This window comes from Siphateles boraxobius, unplaced genomic scaffold (assembly GCF_051911475.1).
Source record: "Siphateles boraxobius isolate OS27281-9 unplaced genomic scaffold, OSU_SipBor_1 77, whole genome shotgun sequence".
NCBI classification, from domain to species: Eukaryota; Metazoa; Chordata; class Actinopteri; order Cypriniformes; family Leuciscidae; genus Siphateles; species Siphateles boraxobius.
Window position 1 is genome coordinate 23,722,501 of NW_027509205.1, and position 17,952 is coordinate 23,740,452.

Here is a 17,952-nt window from a genome sequence, read left to right on the forward strand (position 1 = left end):
CGTTTGATTCATAATCATAGCACTTCACATATTTAAAAAGCATAGTTTTGATTTTAAGGTTCAACATTGCTATGAATTTACTGATTCTATTCAGTCGATTTGTGTGAGTGTGTGTGTGTGTGTGTGTGTGTGAATCTGCTCTTATTGAGAGTGTCGTGGTTGAAGGATTGATATAGATGTGGCATCTCTCACACACACACACACACACACACACACACACACACACACACACACACACACACACACACACACACGCATGTGTTTCTCCATGCTAAGCCATCTCTACTGCTGTTTATCTCTGTTCCTCTCGCTGAGCAAAACAAGCCTATCGCTTCCAGGAAGAACATGACCTGGCGAATAACACACGCGTATTATTATCATCAATATTAGTGTTATTATTATTATTATAGCTGCTAGAAATGCTTTTAGAGTGACTATTCATGGAAACCAGATCTCGTCATATTTTGTTTCTTTCCCTCTATTCATCATCGCTCTCGTTCTCCGTGACCTTTGACCTGTAAATGCTCATTTCGTTATGCAGTGTTTCTGTAACTGTATCTGAGCTCAATGCAACATTCATTGTTTTTCACATCTCACTCTTTATTAGTGTAATTGACACCGCTAGTTAACAGGTGGGTTGATTAACGTGTGCATATAAGTGGAAAAAGATTGTTTATTTCTTCTTTAACGGTTTGTTTTATTGGTAACGCTTCGCAATAAGGTTCTTTGGTTAACATGAACTAAGAATGAACAATACTTCAACAGCATTTATTAATCTTAGTTAATATTAATTTCAACATTTACTAATACATTATTAAAATCAAAGGTTGTGTATTTGTAACATTAGTTAATGCACTGTGAACTAACAATGAACGGCTGTATTTTTATTAACTAACATTAACAAAGATTAATAAATACCGTAACGAACATATTGCTGATTGTTAGTTCATGTTAGTAAATACATTCACTATTACACCTTATAACGTGTTACCGTTATTTATTCATATTCATCTCTCTTTCTGTGTGTATTCTCCATATGCAACAGCTGATGTTTTGCTGTGGATGAAAGCATCTGGTAAATGCATAAATGCAGTGTATTATGTAAAAATGTTTCGTCCACTGATCTCTCGTGTCTGTGTGAGATGTTTTTGAGTAGATGAGGTGTATTTTCTGACTTTCGGTAAAAAAAAATCCCAAACCTTTTAAGTTAACTCAGGAGTTCTGTAGTTTAGAGTTTATAAGTGAATGAATTCATGAGTTTATAAGTTTAAATGAAGTAAATTGTGTAGTTTGAAGTTGAAATTAGTTTTAAAGTTAGTTTTAAAGTTAAAATTAGTCTAGTTTAAAGTTAAAATTAAAATAGATGAGTTTATTAGTTTAAATGAGTCTCAATGGCTCATATAGTATATAGAATGGCAGTTTGATTAAAAAAAAAATAGAATAGAATCAAGTTAATTAAAAAAAAAAGATTGAATATTATGACTTTGTTTGCTTGGTTTTATTGTATTAATATGATATTTGTAATTGAATTTTTGCCATGAAAATAGTCTTGTATGCTGACATGGCATTAAATAACCCCTGTGTGTGTGTGTGTGTGTGTGTGTGTGTGTGTGTGTGTGTGTGTGTGTGTGTGTGTGTGTGTGTGTGTGTGGTGTTCTCAGTGATGGATGCCATGGCCGTGAGCACGTCAGCGGCGGGTCCCGATGAGTTCGACCGTAACGCGCCGCGCATCTGTGGAGTGTGTGGAGACAAAGCCTCCGGTTTCCACTTCAACGCCATGACCTGCGAGGGCTGCAAGGGCTTCTTCAGGTACACCTCGAGTCTCTAGCATCTGATGGCCAACGTGTGTTGTTTTTAAATGTGCTATATAAATAAATGTCATTGATTGAATAATTACCACCAGATCAGGGACAAACTGAGATTTACATGCCTGGAAACGTCTGTGGTGAAATAATGCTGCTACTATCTAATAATGGATTTAAACAAAATGTAATTTTGTAACAAAATAATAGTTTATTTTTTTATTTTTAAACATATGTAATTTTACTGCGTTTAATAATGTTTTTAGTACACATTTGTGCAGTTTTTGTAGGATTTATTATATATATTTTGAATTTATTTAAATAAATAAATAATTTTTTAAAAATGGGTTTTTATAAAAAAAAAAAACTAGGGCTGTGAAACTATTAATTGCATGAATTATTAATTAATTGTTTATTGTTAATTGTAACTATTAATTGTTTACATAATATATGTGTGTGTACGGTGTATACTTATTTTGTATATATAAATACACACACATACATGTATACATTTAAAAAAAAATTATTTATATATGATACAAATAATATAATATATATATATATATGTGTTTATATTAGGGCTGCACGATATTGGGAAAATATGCGATGTTGTTGTTAAGTATTGCGATAACGATATTTCTTGCGATATAACATTTCCTTTTTTACTTTAACATTTTTAATTTTTTATCATTTATATATAATGATCATACTAAATAAACGGGCAGGCTAATAGATGTCCTTCTGATCTTCTGTTTTTTCAGAAGGAGTTACACTTGCAACACTTTGATTGATAGCTGTCTGTGAGACTCTGTTATTGTTACTTGGCATTTCGTTAGCAGTTTTGGTAGATTTGGGCTTACACTTTCTGAAGTCTTCATATAGCTCCCTGAGGTTGCGTTCCAGATGACTGTGGAGATTAGTTTCCGCTCTCCCCTGACAATTTTTCGGCACGGCTCAGTGACACCGTCAGCAATGTTCACATACCGCATTTTTTGCGTGTTCAAATTCGTTATTTCAAAATGCAGTCGTGCGGCAAGCGCGCTCAAAATGAAAGCCAGGCCATGTTGCCAGGCCCGCCTATGCCGCAACGAGATGAGAACATCTCAACTTGTCAGAATTTCGCAAGCTCATCGCAGGTAATGTGACAAAAAAATCATCTTCGCCCTTTCCGTAACAACATGGGAAGCTCGGCCGAACAGCTGATCATAGCTGTACAGGGCGGGTTTTTATTTCTCATCTCCATAAATACATCTAGTAGTAAATCTAATGCAAGGGCTAGAAATCAATTAATCCTTTGCTGATACTTCCTCGTCCTCATCGAAAGCGCTCGGCGCAGTTCATGGTTGCATAGCAACGACAGACGCAAGCGCTTGTTGAAAGGAGAAACGGGCGTGTTTTTCAGGCGTTTTAGACGCGATATGTGAATGGCCCCCTGCATTTGTAACACGTCTTCTCTATTGAAGCCAAAATATTGCCATATTAATAGCATAATAGCACCTACTGGGGAGGTGGGTATAAAGATAGAAAGGCCCCATCTGATTGGTCGAATTTGGATAAACAACCTATGCATGCGTGCAACACACAAATGCTTGCCACATAAAATAAATGTAATTTATCTCTGCGGTATGGATATCGCATATACTATTATCTAATTTTTCGATATATTGTGCAGCCCTAGTATATATGTATGCATGTATATACACAGTGTATATATAAGCAAATATTTTTTAAATATATACTAGGGATGGGCATTCGATTAAATTTTCTTAGTCGATCGTCGTGAGAATTAACGATCGACTATCGATTAATCATTCATATTGTTATATTAAAATTCATTATTTAACTTTTTCAGAAATTAAAAAATGCAATGAAAATACAAAAATACAGCGTGTTTTTCCTTGATGAGATCTTTATTGCAAGATGATCAACTTGAGGCAGTTAAACTGGACGTTCGGTTAGGCTAAACTTGAAGATATATGCGCTGCGATGCTCTAAAGGGGGTCGCACATTATTCTCTACGAGTGTACACGCACACCGGCGGCGTCTGTCCGCGGCGCCCAGCTACGGCTCAGGACCTTGTTCAAAACAGAACATTTACATAGTTTTATTTTCAATTTACATAAATTTGTCTCGTATCGTTGTTAATGTATATACTGACTTTACCCTGTGCTGCAATATACATTTAGTTTTACATTCATGTACAGAAATCAGCTGCTTGAATGAAAATTGCCGATGTTATCGGATTTTCAGACGAGATTCTCAATTCATTCAGTTAACGGACGCTCTGAGGTAAAGTGTTCAGACTGCAGACTTAGCAACGATTGTATTTAATTGTACAGTACAATCATTACATAGTACAGACATTGTGGCCGTTTCTCAATATGCGTTCTTGTCTGTACTTGTGTTCTTGTGGACTTGTGAAACGTCATCAGTCGCTGCCCAAGTACTGTCTCAATACACTAATTGCATTTTGGCAAGAACGGTTAAAAATCCCGGAAGTGTTCTTGACACGCCCATCTTCCCGAGGATGCATCGGTTGGTAACTTGTGTGAACTTGACGGCAGAAATATCCCAGCATTCATTACGGCATTCAAGGAAGGAGCGGGGGGGCAGAAAGGCAGAACAACAGTAAGTCGTTTTTCTACAATTTCGTATGCTATTTCATCACTAAATTCACTTCTGAGAACATTTGATGCGAGAAATCTACTGTGTAGATTTCAAATATTGCCATTTTTACGAAAATTTATGGCGAATCGAAAATATGCTCAAACATTTTCGGTAGTGAAGAATCGCCATAAGCGCACGCGGGTGTAGCTAGCGAGCCAACCGGCCAGTCATGCTAAAAACCTGGCTGTTATCATCAATAATTCTTGTTATGTTTGGGTACTGAAGACGGCGCTGTGCGGGGGTATTGCGCAATACCAGCAAGAACACATCGCCTCAAACTGTCAGCGTTCTGTGTGCTCGTCACCTTGTAAGTTCATTCTTCCATGAACAACTAGCAAGAGCGTTCTCCCCAAGAACACAAGTCCGTTCTTTGCATTCTTGGTTTTGAGAAACGGCCTATCTTAATTCCGTAATGTCCTTAAACATAACAGTATTGCTGGCCATAAACTGAGAAAGTGCTCGCGTGGCGCGGCGCTTCTCGTCCGGTGTGCAACGAAACCTGCAGCTGTGAGTTGGCGTACTTAAACAGAGACCCTCGTTTGTTCCAAAATAATATATAAAATAAAATTTAAAAATTTTTAAAAAATCATGTTAAACAATAACTTAACCAAAAACATAATAATACTGAGATCTGACAGGTTTTGTCAAAATGTAACTCAAAACTATCACTCCAAAAAGGCACGGAGTCGAGAAAGAAGGTGAGCGAGATTAGCCTACCTAACAACTACTTAAAGGGGTGGTAAAATGCCATTTTCACAAGATGTAAAATAAATCTCTGATGTCCCCAGAGTGTGTGTGTGAAGTTTTAGCACAAAATCGCACCGTTTTGTGCCTGGCCCTTTAAATGCAAATGAGCTGCCCCAGAGGGCGGGGTTTCAAGAGCTCTTGTGTGTTAGCAGAGCGATTACCTCACGCAGACACACTAAAATGACAGAAACTGTTCTGCCTTTAATGTTAAAACGGAGTCAGACAAAGATGGAGAGACTCAAGAAGTGACAACATCTAGAATGCAACAGGACGTCTCTGAATGGTGAGTTGATGAATTTATGTTGCTGATGTGGAGTTAACTGTCTTCAATTAGCATATTCTGTCATGATAATCTATAAATCGCTCGTATAGGAACTGTTGTGAGATGCACACAGAGTGACTTTCTATTGCATGTGAAAAGAAGGATGCTAAAGTTTGAGCTGACTCACAAATACACTCTTTTACAACAACTTTTCCTCTTCTCGACATGGACTGCGTGTCCCGGGGGCGGGGCTTATGTAGATTTTAGGGTTGCTGATGTCACTAAACCCAGGAGGAATGTCGTGTAGTCCCTACCAGCCGTTTGTTGTAGTCCTTTTCTTTAAAAGCAAATATCTCCCTTCGCTTTGAACTTTGAGCGCTGTAACTTTGCAGATGTTGTTTATGCTCAAACAGCAACATTACACACTAACTAAAGTTAGAAAAGTGAAATCGTGTTTTACCACCCCTTTAACAAATTAGGCTACTTGAAGCCTCATAAAAAATAACTAGTAACTCACGTACAACTTCTGCACCAGTCTACTGATTTTTGTTGAGAAAGATAAGCATGTTGACATGAGCTGAGGTCAGACGCAACCGCAACCTGGTGACCGTGCATTGTGTAATATTTAGGAGTAACTGTTGACAGAAATGCAATATCATATACATAACTATGTTTTCAGGGGTGTATAAAGACCTTACATGATGAACCTTTATGTTTTTATTACCTTAGAATGATGGTTTTCTATCTACACACACCGCGGCTCTCCTTACATCCACATGTTTCTACAGTGGCCCTGAACGGACAAACGCGTTTCGTCACTATGTTGTTCTTCGTGCAAAGAATCTGCAAGTCAGCGAATAAAACACTGACACAATGATGAACAAGTAACAATAATATTTGCAATAACATATAGTTTTACTGAATAATTAAGTAAACCTAATTTCTCATTTAATCTTTGTAAAGAAACCTCTGCGGAACTGGCTACTCTCTGCTGTCTCAGACGACATCACTTCCTGTCGGCCACCGTAACTTCTGTTGGGTGCAATTCACAACCTCACCACTAGATGCCGCTAAAATCACACACTCCCAAAAAAAAGGATAACAGTAGATTCTTAAACATGAGAATCGGTGTAAATGTTGCAGGAGTGATCCACGCTGCAAAATGGAAATGCAGAATGTTTATGCTTATTGTTGACAAAACACAATCGCATATTCGAAATGGGAATGGCCTTAAACGAGAAGTTTTACAGGCTATTTTGCATAGATGTTAAATTTCAATCAAACGCCTAGAGCAATTAGTATGAGCATCAAAGATCAGTTTTAGGAACTTGTTTCTTTCCTAAATCAATGGTTTTGACTAATTTGTTCATTTAATGGTTCAATTGTTCACTCATAATGACAGTCACTTGTCACCACCTACTGGCTCAATAGGGGTGTCACGATTCTCCAAATCCTCGATTCGATTACATTTTCGATTCTAAGGTCACGATTAGATTCGATTCTCGATTTTTTTTTTAAGCACAGGTTGCTGTTGCTCCTAAAAAGCTGACATCAGTTCATCGCAATCTCACACATCTCTGTTATTATCAGTGAAGCTGACTGCACAATGAATCTTTCATAATATATAGCCTACACTTTGTTTGTTATAATTAGAGGATTTACCAGCGTACAGAATTCAGCACTGAACAAAAAGTCAGTGTTGAGCGGTGAGGTGAGTCTATCTTAAATGCTTCTGATTGGCCATTGCGTTCAAGAAATCAACACATATGTCTGTGATTGGCTAAATCGCTCAACGCTGCAAACATTTTAGAAATAGAAACTCTGGCCTGTAAATCGTTTCTATTTTGTTTTAGTTGTTCTTGTTGCTTTTCTGCAACAGATGAAAAAAATGTATTCGTTTTTATATGTTTTATTCATAGAAAATTTATAGATTGCGGGAGTCCCGCAAATTTTTTTATTCTCCCGCACACACAGAGTGAGTGCATTACCGCCCGCGCTCGCACTCGGCCATCAAATCTAGTGCTCTATTGCGTTGGGAGTGCACGTCTATAGATCAGGAGCCCGGCCCGAGGATAGTGACGGGAAATATCGTCCAAGTTCGGGCTCGGGCATAGAATCCATGTTAGAGGACTCACAGCCTTTCCACACGTGTGTTTTTTTCCCCGCGCCGTGATGAGTCGTTCATGAACGATCAGTTCATTGCCTCTGTCACGCGACAAATGAACAGAAGACTCGGAAGGTCAAGTATTTATGTTCCCTGTAAATTACTTTTGACTGCATTATATTGATTTCTTAATTCAGAATATGATCAAGATTGCGTAGGTGGATGTGTTCGGGGAATTTGCCTGTTAAAAGTATAACATTTAAAGCCCCTGAAATGACTAGAAAAAAGATTAGTTAATTTTGATGAACGAGATTGAACAAAAGAGTCAGTAAAAACGATCCGAACTTTCCATCACGGGCGCGCCATGGGGGCGTGGCAGTATCGACGATTCCATTTTTTATTTCGATTTTTGAGTTTGTGAATTAATTTCGATCGATTTCGACACCCTTATGGCTTAATGATAAAAGTTGCGCAAACACAGACAAGCGGAGTGATACAAAAAGTGAAAAATCCCAGTGTTGATACTAGTGAAATATTCAAACACATTCGAGGTATACGAATAAACAAATCTCGTCCGTAACCATCAGATCATGGAAACCTGTGGTGAGTAATGCGGCTATTCATGTTTGGCTTATTTAATGGATTTCATTATTTTAATTAGTGCTGGGCAACGACTAACCGCATCCAAAATAAAAATTTGTTTTTACGTAATACATGTGTGTGAACTGTGTATAAGTATTTTGTTAAATAGGGGTCACAATATATCGCTGTACAAAAATGCAACAATCTGTATTGTGTATAGTTCACCCAAAATAAACTATAATAATGCAACGGGGGAATATTTGTGGGTCCTGATATCTGATGTTTCCAATAAAAAGTGTATTTTAAATATATCTAGTCAGAGTGCAAGCATATTCTTCTAAAATAATTCAGTATTTTCAGCTTCAGAATCATGAATATTGTTATTCTGGTGTCTCTATTGTCCTGTGCTTTGGGTTTCAGCACCGAGTCCAAGACTATTCATTTACACACACGATGTAATATCAAATTTAGCATTTTACGGTACATTTTTTTTGTTAATCTTTTATAATATGTCTTGGAGTATCGCAATAATATCATATCGTGAGTTCAGTGTCGTGATATGTATTGATTCGTGACCGTACACACACATATATAACGTAAACACAAGCTTTAATTTTGAATGTGATTAATCGTTGCCCAGCACTAATATTAGTATGTTCATTGAGGTTCACTTAAAGTGACTATTATTTTCAACTCTGTCTGAAATGATCCGTTTTTAAGGCGTGGCTCCTTTAAGGCTTCTCAGTAAGTATGATTGGCTAACGGCATTGCATGGGAAACCACATCAACGGCCACTTGCTATCGCATGCGAGTAAGTGTTCCTAAAACATTATCCTTATAAAACTGTCATTCACAGATGAAGAATTATGAAATATTTAATGACGGTTTGATTCGATCAAATACAGTTTCTGCTTCATCTGTCAACTGAAGTTTCTTTGCCAACTCTTAACATGTAGTCACAGGTTTAATTCAATTGCTGTTCAAAAACACTTTTTATTGAAATAAGAAATGCTTTTATTGATCAAGGACGCACTAAATGGATCAAGTGACAGTAAAGACATTTTATAATGTTATAAAAGATTTCACATTCAATTAAATTCAGTTCTATTCAGCAAAGAAACCTGAAAAACAATAGGAACCGTTTTCAATAATTAACAATTTAATGAATTATTTCAGACCTTTGAACAATACAGTAGTGTATAGTATTCTAGGTTGCATTTATTTAAGCTGAAATCTTCATAAAAACACAAGTGCATGATTGACTTCTGCTTTCTGTGAGGACAGTGATATGACTGGTGTTATTGTGAAGCGGTGTGGTTTTCATCCCGTAAATCCTGTGAAAGGTCAGTGTTTCGAGCTCCTGGTTCTGGAGAACCTTCTGTCTGCAGTTCATTACACGTTTGCTTTTATAGCCATGCTGAAAAATATCTGCTTATGTAACCTAATGGACCGACTGATTAAAACTCGTTTCATCTACAGTTACTGGAAGAGAACGGCACGCCTCGATATAGTCGCTGACTGAGATGGAGTTAAATGTCGCGACGGGAACACGCTTCACATTGTTCATTTTAAGTCTCACTGTTACTGTACCTTTAAGACTTCTATACATCCTGTATACCGGGTTTGAAATTAACTTTTTCACTCACCAGACAATTTGGCTACTAAATGAAGTTACCAGCCATTCAGAACTTCTATTAGCCAAAAAAAAAACCCAAAAGAAATAAAACAAATTAACTACGTCATAGCATATAAACAGGTGCTGGTCATATAATTAGAATATCATCAAAAAGTTGATTAATTTCAAGAATTCAACTTAACAGGTGAAACTAATATATTATATAGACTCATTACATGCAAAGTGAGATATTTCAAGACTTTATTATAATTTTGATGATTATGGCTTACAGCTTATGAAACCAACAAAATCAAAATCCCAAAAAATTAGAATATTACATGAAATCACACAGTAATTACACAGGAATACCATGGTCATTGAACCAGGTTTTGGTTCTTTTGGCAGTGTGGGCAGGTGCAAATCCTGCTGGAAAAGTCACAATTATATACCACATTCCTTGTTTCAGTTTAACCTAATTCCCACATTTCCTCCGTCGAGTTTAATATCTTTTTTTTTAGATCGTTCGTTCATTCGGCTAGGCTATCAATAGAGACAATTGTTATGATGTAGGCCGAAAATAAGCTTCCCCTGTTTGATAGACCAGCAGCCGCCACTTCTAGTGAGGGTAATCGAATGCGCTTCAAATGCGCTGTTGTCGCACAGAGGTGGTAAAGGATCAAATTTCCAATCGTGTAAAAGATCAAATTTCCAGTCGTATACTGATGATGGATACAAACAGTATACTGGTGATGCCACATTCTGCTTTTTAAATTCGTGAAACATAGGTAAACCATAGTAAATCACACATCTTTATTTAAGGCAGGTTGTGTCGATTCAAACAAACCCACACACAACATAACATGATGCGTAGATCTGGAGAAAATCCTCACGGAGTGACATTGACGTGATGCTTCGGCTAAAGCAATGGGACTTTCAGGATCGGATTTCCTACGTGATTTGAAAGTTAAACCAAGGGAAAATGTGGATCTCTGGTTTGGTGGATAAAGGGACGATGTGTAGAGACCAAGCAGCAACTTTCCCGTCTCTCTTTTGAATCCAACACGGAAGTGACTTAGGCTATGTTTACGCGGAAACGATATGAAGAGAAAACGCAAAAGTGGCGTTGCGTTATCACTTTTTATTCTGCGTTTAGACGAGCGTTATCGGGGGGAAATCCGCGTGCATATGTTGACGCAAAAGTGTGTGAAATTCGATGTAGTATTCACTCCAGGCAGCTAGGTGGCGATGTGAAGCACTGCCGCACAACAACACCATATCTGAGAACAGGCTATTTTGTACAACTGCTGAAAAGACTCTTGTACGTTTAACAGAGCTGCTAGCGCAACTTGAAGGTCCGGCGTATGGAAATAATCCGACATGTTGGTTGTTATTTTCCTGTACTGGCGCATGCCTGTGACGTAAATGCGTACGCGACGAGATCCACCGAGAGCAGATTTGCCTTTTTACCCTTTAGACGGGAACGCGCCGGTGGAATGTTTTTAAGATTTCCACACTGGAGGGTGGTTTCACTTTTTTTGCGTTTTTAAGCCCCCAAAACACCGTCGCCGTGTAAACTAAAGGCACATCCGATAAAATATTTTTACGTTTTCACCCGGAATCGTTCTCGTGTAAACAGGGCCTTAAACTGCAGTTCATCGACTGGCCACTAGAGACCGGCTGCAAAAGAGAGTCAGTCCCATAGACCCCCATGTTAAATTGCCCAACTTTACAGCAGAAAAAAACATGTTTACAGTCTGGTTCAAAAAGTTGTTTTGGTCTATACAGCTAATTTTGCCCTTCATGACGACTGTGACGGGGTGATTTTTTTTTATAACTCATCTGTTTAAATTATATTAAGCCTTAAAGTTCTGCATAATTAAGGGCGTGGCCACTTGAGTGACAGGTGGATTGCCGCTGATGTCATTACTAGCCGTTTGTCTGCTGTCTGTTAGCGTCACGTCACCTCAGCTAATCCGACTCACTGCACATGTTCGTTTATTCGGAAGTGACGCGCTAACAAGATGGCGTCGGCCGGCTCCGCCCACTTTGGGCTTCAAAAATGCTCTTCAGAAAAACGCTACGGGTGACATCACGCACATATGTTTTTACAGTCTATGGTAGAGACCAATCAGACACTGTTTTACAGCTAGAACACGGTTGGATTGGACAGAACGCTCAGATTGACAGGTCTGGATTTACCAGCGCTGGAACATCATCACTCATCAGCCAGGATCTTGTTACATGTTCTATCATGTAATTATAAAAATTTATAATTTGTGGTGTTTACACATGTAAGAAGTTTTTTTTAATTGCTTTGAGATATCAGCACTATATTTGACCCAGAAGCGGTTCGCATGATCGTGAACAAGCCCAAACTGCATCTTATGACTTATCATGTATACTTTATGATAGTAATCATGTGAAGCATGAGTGAAAAAATAAATTATATATATTTTTCTTGGGTTTTGTCAGCAGCGATGTAACATAACCCCAAAACATGATCAAAATCTATTTCCTTTACAAAAAAAAAAACAAGATATCATAAAGTACATGGTCTCATTTGAAAATTAGAGTTGTAAGTACACCACTTGAAATCACGTGAACTCATTAAAAATGCCTTCAGGGTGTGAGGGGTTAACACCGCTTATTTAAGAGTTGAATGATCAGGATCGACTGTACAAATCCTGATTGGAGCATCTTTATAATAAAAGATGCATTTATAATAATCTGCCAGTTTTCTTCCACTGTCACCATCAAATCCTGTCTGGCTCTTTTGCTCTGATCAAATGGTTTGTTTATGTGTGTTTGCAGATGATAGAGGTGTGTGTGTGTTGTGTGATTGCTTTTATTTAGGAAAGGGGTGTGTGCACTTTACATTTGTATATTGTTTTTGTGTAAATATGAATTTTTTACGATGGCACGTAGTGGTGTTTGGACAGAAATGAGGTTACTGTAGTTTACTGGTTCAATCCAATGATGTATAATACCAATATATGAGAGATATGCATCAATCTATTTTATGTACAGCATACAATTTAAAGGTCCCATATTATGCCCCTTTTCACAAGATGTAAAATAAGTCTCTGATGTCCCCAGAGTGTGTATGTGAATTTTTAGCTCAAAATACCCAACAGATCATTTTTCACAGCATGTTTGAATTGTTATTTTTTGGTGCTCAGAAAAACGCGCCGTTTTAGTGTGTGCCCTTTAAATGCAAATGAGCACGGCACAGGGGGCGGAGCTTCAAGAGCTCGCGCACAGTCTCAAGGCACTTTCGTCTCACAGAATGATGATAATAATATCAGAAACTCTCAGTAACGGTGTTCATTTCGACCAGGAGTCGGACAATAATGCCTACAGAGTCAGAGTGCTGTATAGAGATGGAACAGGTATAGTTTAGTAGTTTAATTACGGTTATAACGTATTTGTCATCTGCATGCAACCACTATTAATAACGTTAGCCTACAAGTCTGCGGTTTCAGACCAGGTCCGAATGATGATCAAACATATACTGATGAGTTTAATAAAGTTGATTGTGCATAACACAAAAGATGAAGCGTTAGTTTTACTTCAGAAACTCACCGTAAGAGCTGAGTAAACAGTAAGATATAAGAAGTGCGCAAGTACAAACGAATTTCGGTAGAGTTGAGGGAGCATTTTCTTTAAAAACAAAATAATTCCACCTCGTCTTCAGCGGCTGCCTCAGATTTCGGGGGTAAATGGAGAGAGCTATGTGGATTAATACATCCAGCCACACAACACCTACAACGCTGGGAGACATTCTCGTCAGTGCAGCCGCTGTGAACTCGATCAGGGCGGGTCTATGTTAGAACGGAAGTGTCTGTCAACACTCGTGGGCGGGGCCTGTGCTTAGTGACGTCACTAAAACAGCGTTCTGAAAACAGGTCGTTGGGAAACACTGCTGATGATATGGGGATTAATAAAAAAGGAGTGAGTGGATTTTTATCACTATTGGGAGGTTGTGTACACACACTGCCAACACACATTTATGTCCAAACAGCATGCAAAAGTGAATTTTGGATAATATGGGACCTTTAAAATATTATAGTATATATGATTTTTAATACAATACATTTATAACATTTAAAAGTTGTATTAATATAAACGATTATAATAACAATTTTATTTATATATATATATATATATGATATATTTATGAACTAGAGGAATATGTATATAGTGTGTGTGTGTGTGTGTGTGTGTGTGTATATATATATATATATTTGGGCTGTAGTCAACCAAAGAAATCCTTAGTCGACCAAAGTCCTGTCCTGCGCAACGATTAGTCGACTAAAAAAAGATTTTTTTTTTAAAACCCTCGATGTTTTGCATTTTGATTGAACATTTATTAAACAATTGTCATAGAGCATTTACAAAACAACAACGAAAAAACATCAATAATACATAAAACTATAATAATAGTAGGCTACAATTCTTTGAAAATTAAGTGATTTTTTTAACTGCAAAGTGAGGAGCTCTGTCCTAGGTCTATAGTGACAGTCACAATCGCGCACCTGACCACACCACACGCTACAAAAAATATAACTGCTACTGCCAAATAATGAAAAATCCTAACAAAAGCTCTCGTTTATACAGGCTGTATATTCTTCTTTACTTTTAAAGCTGTGGGTTAACTTTTGTCCAGCCGATCTAGGCGTTTATAAACAAACACACAAAAAAACCAAATAGCCTAAAAAACAATAAAAACATAAGAAAACACAATCTATTGAGTAAGCATAATAAAGCGGTTAAGGCTACTTACAGATCTGCAGGCCTAGTCCACCTTTTTTTTGTTGTGGGCCAAAAACACTAACATGTCCACATTCTTGGGTAAAAGACAGCTCCTCGACTTGTTTACAATAAATCCTGCTTTGGAAAACATGCGCTCTGCGGGAGTGGAGGTTGCAGGGATGCAGCCAGACAAAAGATTTAGATTTCGTGGACATTTTGTCACATATACCGCCTAAAAACGTGTTGAAAACGCTAGACGCGCCGTGTTCTCCTTTTTCCAAAGCGCTAGGGCGGTTGCGCTCCGGAGGCGTCTGTCGTTGCTAAGCGCAACCATCAGCTGCGCTCTCCGTTACAGCAAGGAAAACGCTTGCGGCAGTCTGAAAAGTTGAGATGTTTTTATCTCGATGCGGCGCGGACGCGCTTGGAAAAAACGAGCGCGTCGCTTCCATTATGAGCGCGCATACCGCGCGCCTACATTTGAAATAACGAACTTGAGCGCGCAAAAGACGCGATATGGTAACAGGCCCTAAAGCCAAAACAAGTAGCGTTTTAACTGAATGAATACAGCAAAACTACCTATATTCCTTACTTACCCCTTTTCCACCAAAGCATTTTGAGAGCCGGTTCGGAGCCGGTTCCTGCGCATGAACCAGTTCTTTGTGTTTCGACAGCCAAAGAACCGGTTCTCGGCCAGGAAAACTGGTTCCAAAGCGGCACCAACTCTTTGCTGGACTAGAACCAGAGAACCGTTCTTTTACCACGTCATGCTTACGTCGGGGGCTGGGGGCGGGTTTAGATGTGTCCTAAACATCTTTTCTGACCGCAAAGCCAGGAGAAACATTTGCAGAAACACGATGTAGTCCGCCATTGTAATTTGAATATATTGAATAAAGTTGGGGATAAAACATAGGCTAATTATATATAGAATACAGTAATATATAACTGCTTGTAAAGGATTAAAAAAAAATGCGACTGGTCGACCAATGAGAATGTCAGTCGACCAAGACGGCATCGACCGATTAGTCGACTAAACGACTAAAGTTGACAGCCCTAATATATATATATATATATATATATTATACACACACTTATTATGTTTTTTAAATATTAAATATTTTATTACATTAAAATCATATCATATATATTTAAAATGTGTATTAATATAAAAAATATAATAATTTATATTCATTTTTGATATACATACATTTATATTTATTATTATTTTATTTATGGTTTAGAAAAATACGTAATGTTTTTTTTATACTTATTGCATATCATAATTATTTTTTTATTCTAAATTTAAAATATGAATAAAGTCCTTGTTATCGTGACCAACTCATTGGTTAGAATGTGACATTTCCTCAAATGTAAGATGTTTAATACGTCTGTTTCACCGTGTCTCCTGCAGTTTATGTTCTCTTTATCTACCAGATTGCCTTGTACAGTTGTCAGTGATTTCTAACGCTCTTCGTGTGTGTGTGTGTGTGTGTGTGTGTGTGTGTGTGTGTGTGTCTCAGGCGCAGTATGAAACGCAAGGCCAGTTTTACCTGCCCGTTCAGCGGAAACTGCTCCATCACCAAAGACAACCGGCGTCACTGCCAGGCCTGCCGTCTGAAGCGCTGCGTCGACATCGGCATGATGAAGGAGTGTGAGTGTCACCAGAGGTCAGAGGTCACGGCCTGGGTCGCCAGAGCCCATAAACACAGGGCAAACGACTCCCGAACACACTCGAGATCAGACTCATGCACAAATACTGGCATCTAAAGTAAGATTAAGCCAAATGAATTTGATTCAATTAAAAAAATTATTTAAATAATATAAACATAAGTTTTGCTTTAAATAAATAAAATAAATAAATAAAAACATTAAATAAATTAGAAATATTCAAATAATTTAAAAAAAATAACGGTGAGTGGAGTGCTAAAGGGTCAGTGGAAAAGTTTAGAGAAGTAATGTAAAAATAAGATTAACATTATTTAAATATTTTTTATGATTTCAATCAAATTTAAAGGTAAATTTAATTTTAAATAAATAATAATTAACCAGATAAATGAATAAAAACATTAAAATAATTAAATTAAATTATTTGATTAAATAAAAAAATATATCTAACAAGGGAGTGCTAGTGAGTCAGTGGAAAAGTTTAGAGAGAAGCAGTGTTAAAAAGAGCTTTAAATAACAGATAATTGATTAAAATAAATCAATACATTTGATTAAAATAGATATCTAAAAAACATTTGATTAAAACAAATAAATGCTAGATCGAACAGTACAGTACTGAAGTGAGGAGAAAAACGTGTAGTGCTATAAAAGGTTAATATTATATTTTACACATTTATAATATAAATTGCATATTTGAGCTCTAAACAATTACGTTCTAACTTCAAAAACCTCTTAAAACTATATTTCGTGACACAGTAACAGAAGTGTTTGTCAGATTACAGTGGGTTTGCTTCTCCACCATCGACGCTTTCTGTGAGAAATGCTGCCGGTTTAGATCCGGCAGAAACAAGCGGAGTGATACGAACTGTGAAACGCTTTCTTTATGATATTAGTACAATATTGCATGGCTGGAAAAGGCTCTTAGCCAATCAGATTCGAGAACCAGAACTAACTGTATAATTATGTATATAGTCTGCAGTTTTTATGTAAAATCATCTGTCTTTATATTTTTAACCCTCATCCTTGCCTCGGGTCTTTTTTTTTTTTTTTCATCATAGGGGACCAAAACCCCAGGACTTTTGTCGCACTTGAACCACGAATACACACACAAAAAAATGAATGGATTCAAGGAGTTTTTGTGGTTGAAATTTTAAAATTTTATCCCATAGGAATGAATGGAATGTGAGGAATGCTTCAGTACACATAGAAAAACTTAAAAATGCTCAATTCAAACTAAAAATGCTAAACCAAATGCTTTAGAAAAATATATTTTATAATGTCTACATGTGTATCTGAATGCACACTGATATAAACTGACTTTAGGACCCTGAGGAACAGCTCATTTACTCCATATAGAGATATAAGGCCATCATGAAATATCATCTTATATTATTATTTTCCACAAGGGTTATGCATGAAATTGTGAGTTATTTTGAATTTAAGTTGAAAGAATGTGAGGAATGTGCTTAAAATACTATTTTTTTTTATTATTATTTTTATTATTGATCAAATCTAGTAATTTAAAGGTAAATAAAAAAAATTAAAAAAAATCTCGAAAAAAAAAAGTTTAATTAAAAAAATTGAAAAATATTATCAAAATAAAAAAAGCTATCTGGACAAAAAAAACAATAATATATATAATTTTAGGTCTTCGGGTCATTTTGACCCGCGAGGGAAAGATTGCGACGGCATCATTTTCATATGAGAGATGTTTTGTATGTTGTGAAGGATGATTATGACTAAACTACATGTAGTAATA

At 37.0% G+C, this 17,952-nt stretch overlaps 2 protein-coding genes across 4 annotated transcripts in view; both read left to right on the top strand.

Moving 5' to 3' along the window:
- Positions 1–17,952, top strand: part of lmnl3 (lamin L3) — a 163,978-nt gene that overhangs the window by 86,725 nt on the left and 59,301 nt on the right. The gene's annotated exons all lie outside the window — the stretch shown is intronic.
- The window catches only part of vdra (vitamin D receptor a), an 85,566-nt gene that overhangs the window by 39,729 nt on the left and 27,885 nt on the right, over positions 1–17,952 (top strand). For all 3 annotated transcript variants that reach the window (XM_077218660.1, XM_077218659.1, XM_077218661.1), the window contains 2 exons: positions 1,662–1,809; positions 16,049–16,179. In XM_077218660.1, the coding sequence (XP_077074775.1) occupies positions 1,664–1,809; positions 16,049–16,179 (277 nt within the window). In that variant the 5' untranslated portion in view covers positions 1,662–1,663. The remainder of the gene's footprint in view (positions 1–1,661; positions 1,810–16,048; positions 16,180–17,952) is intronic.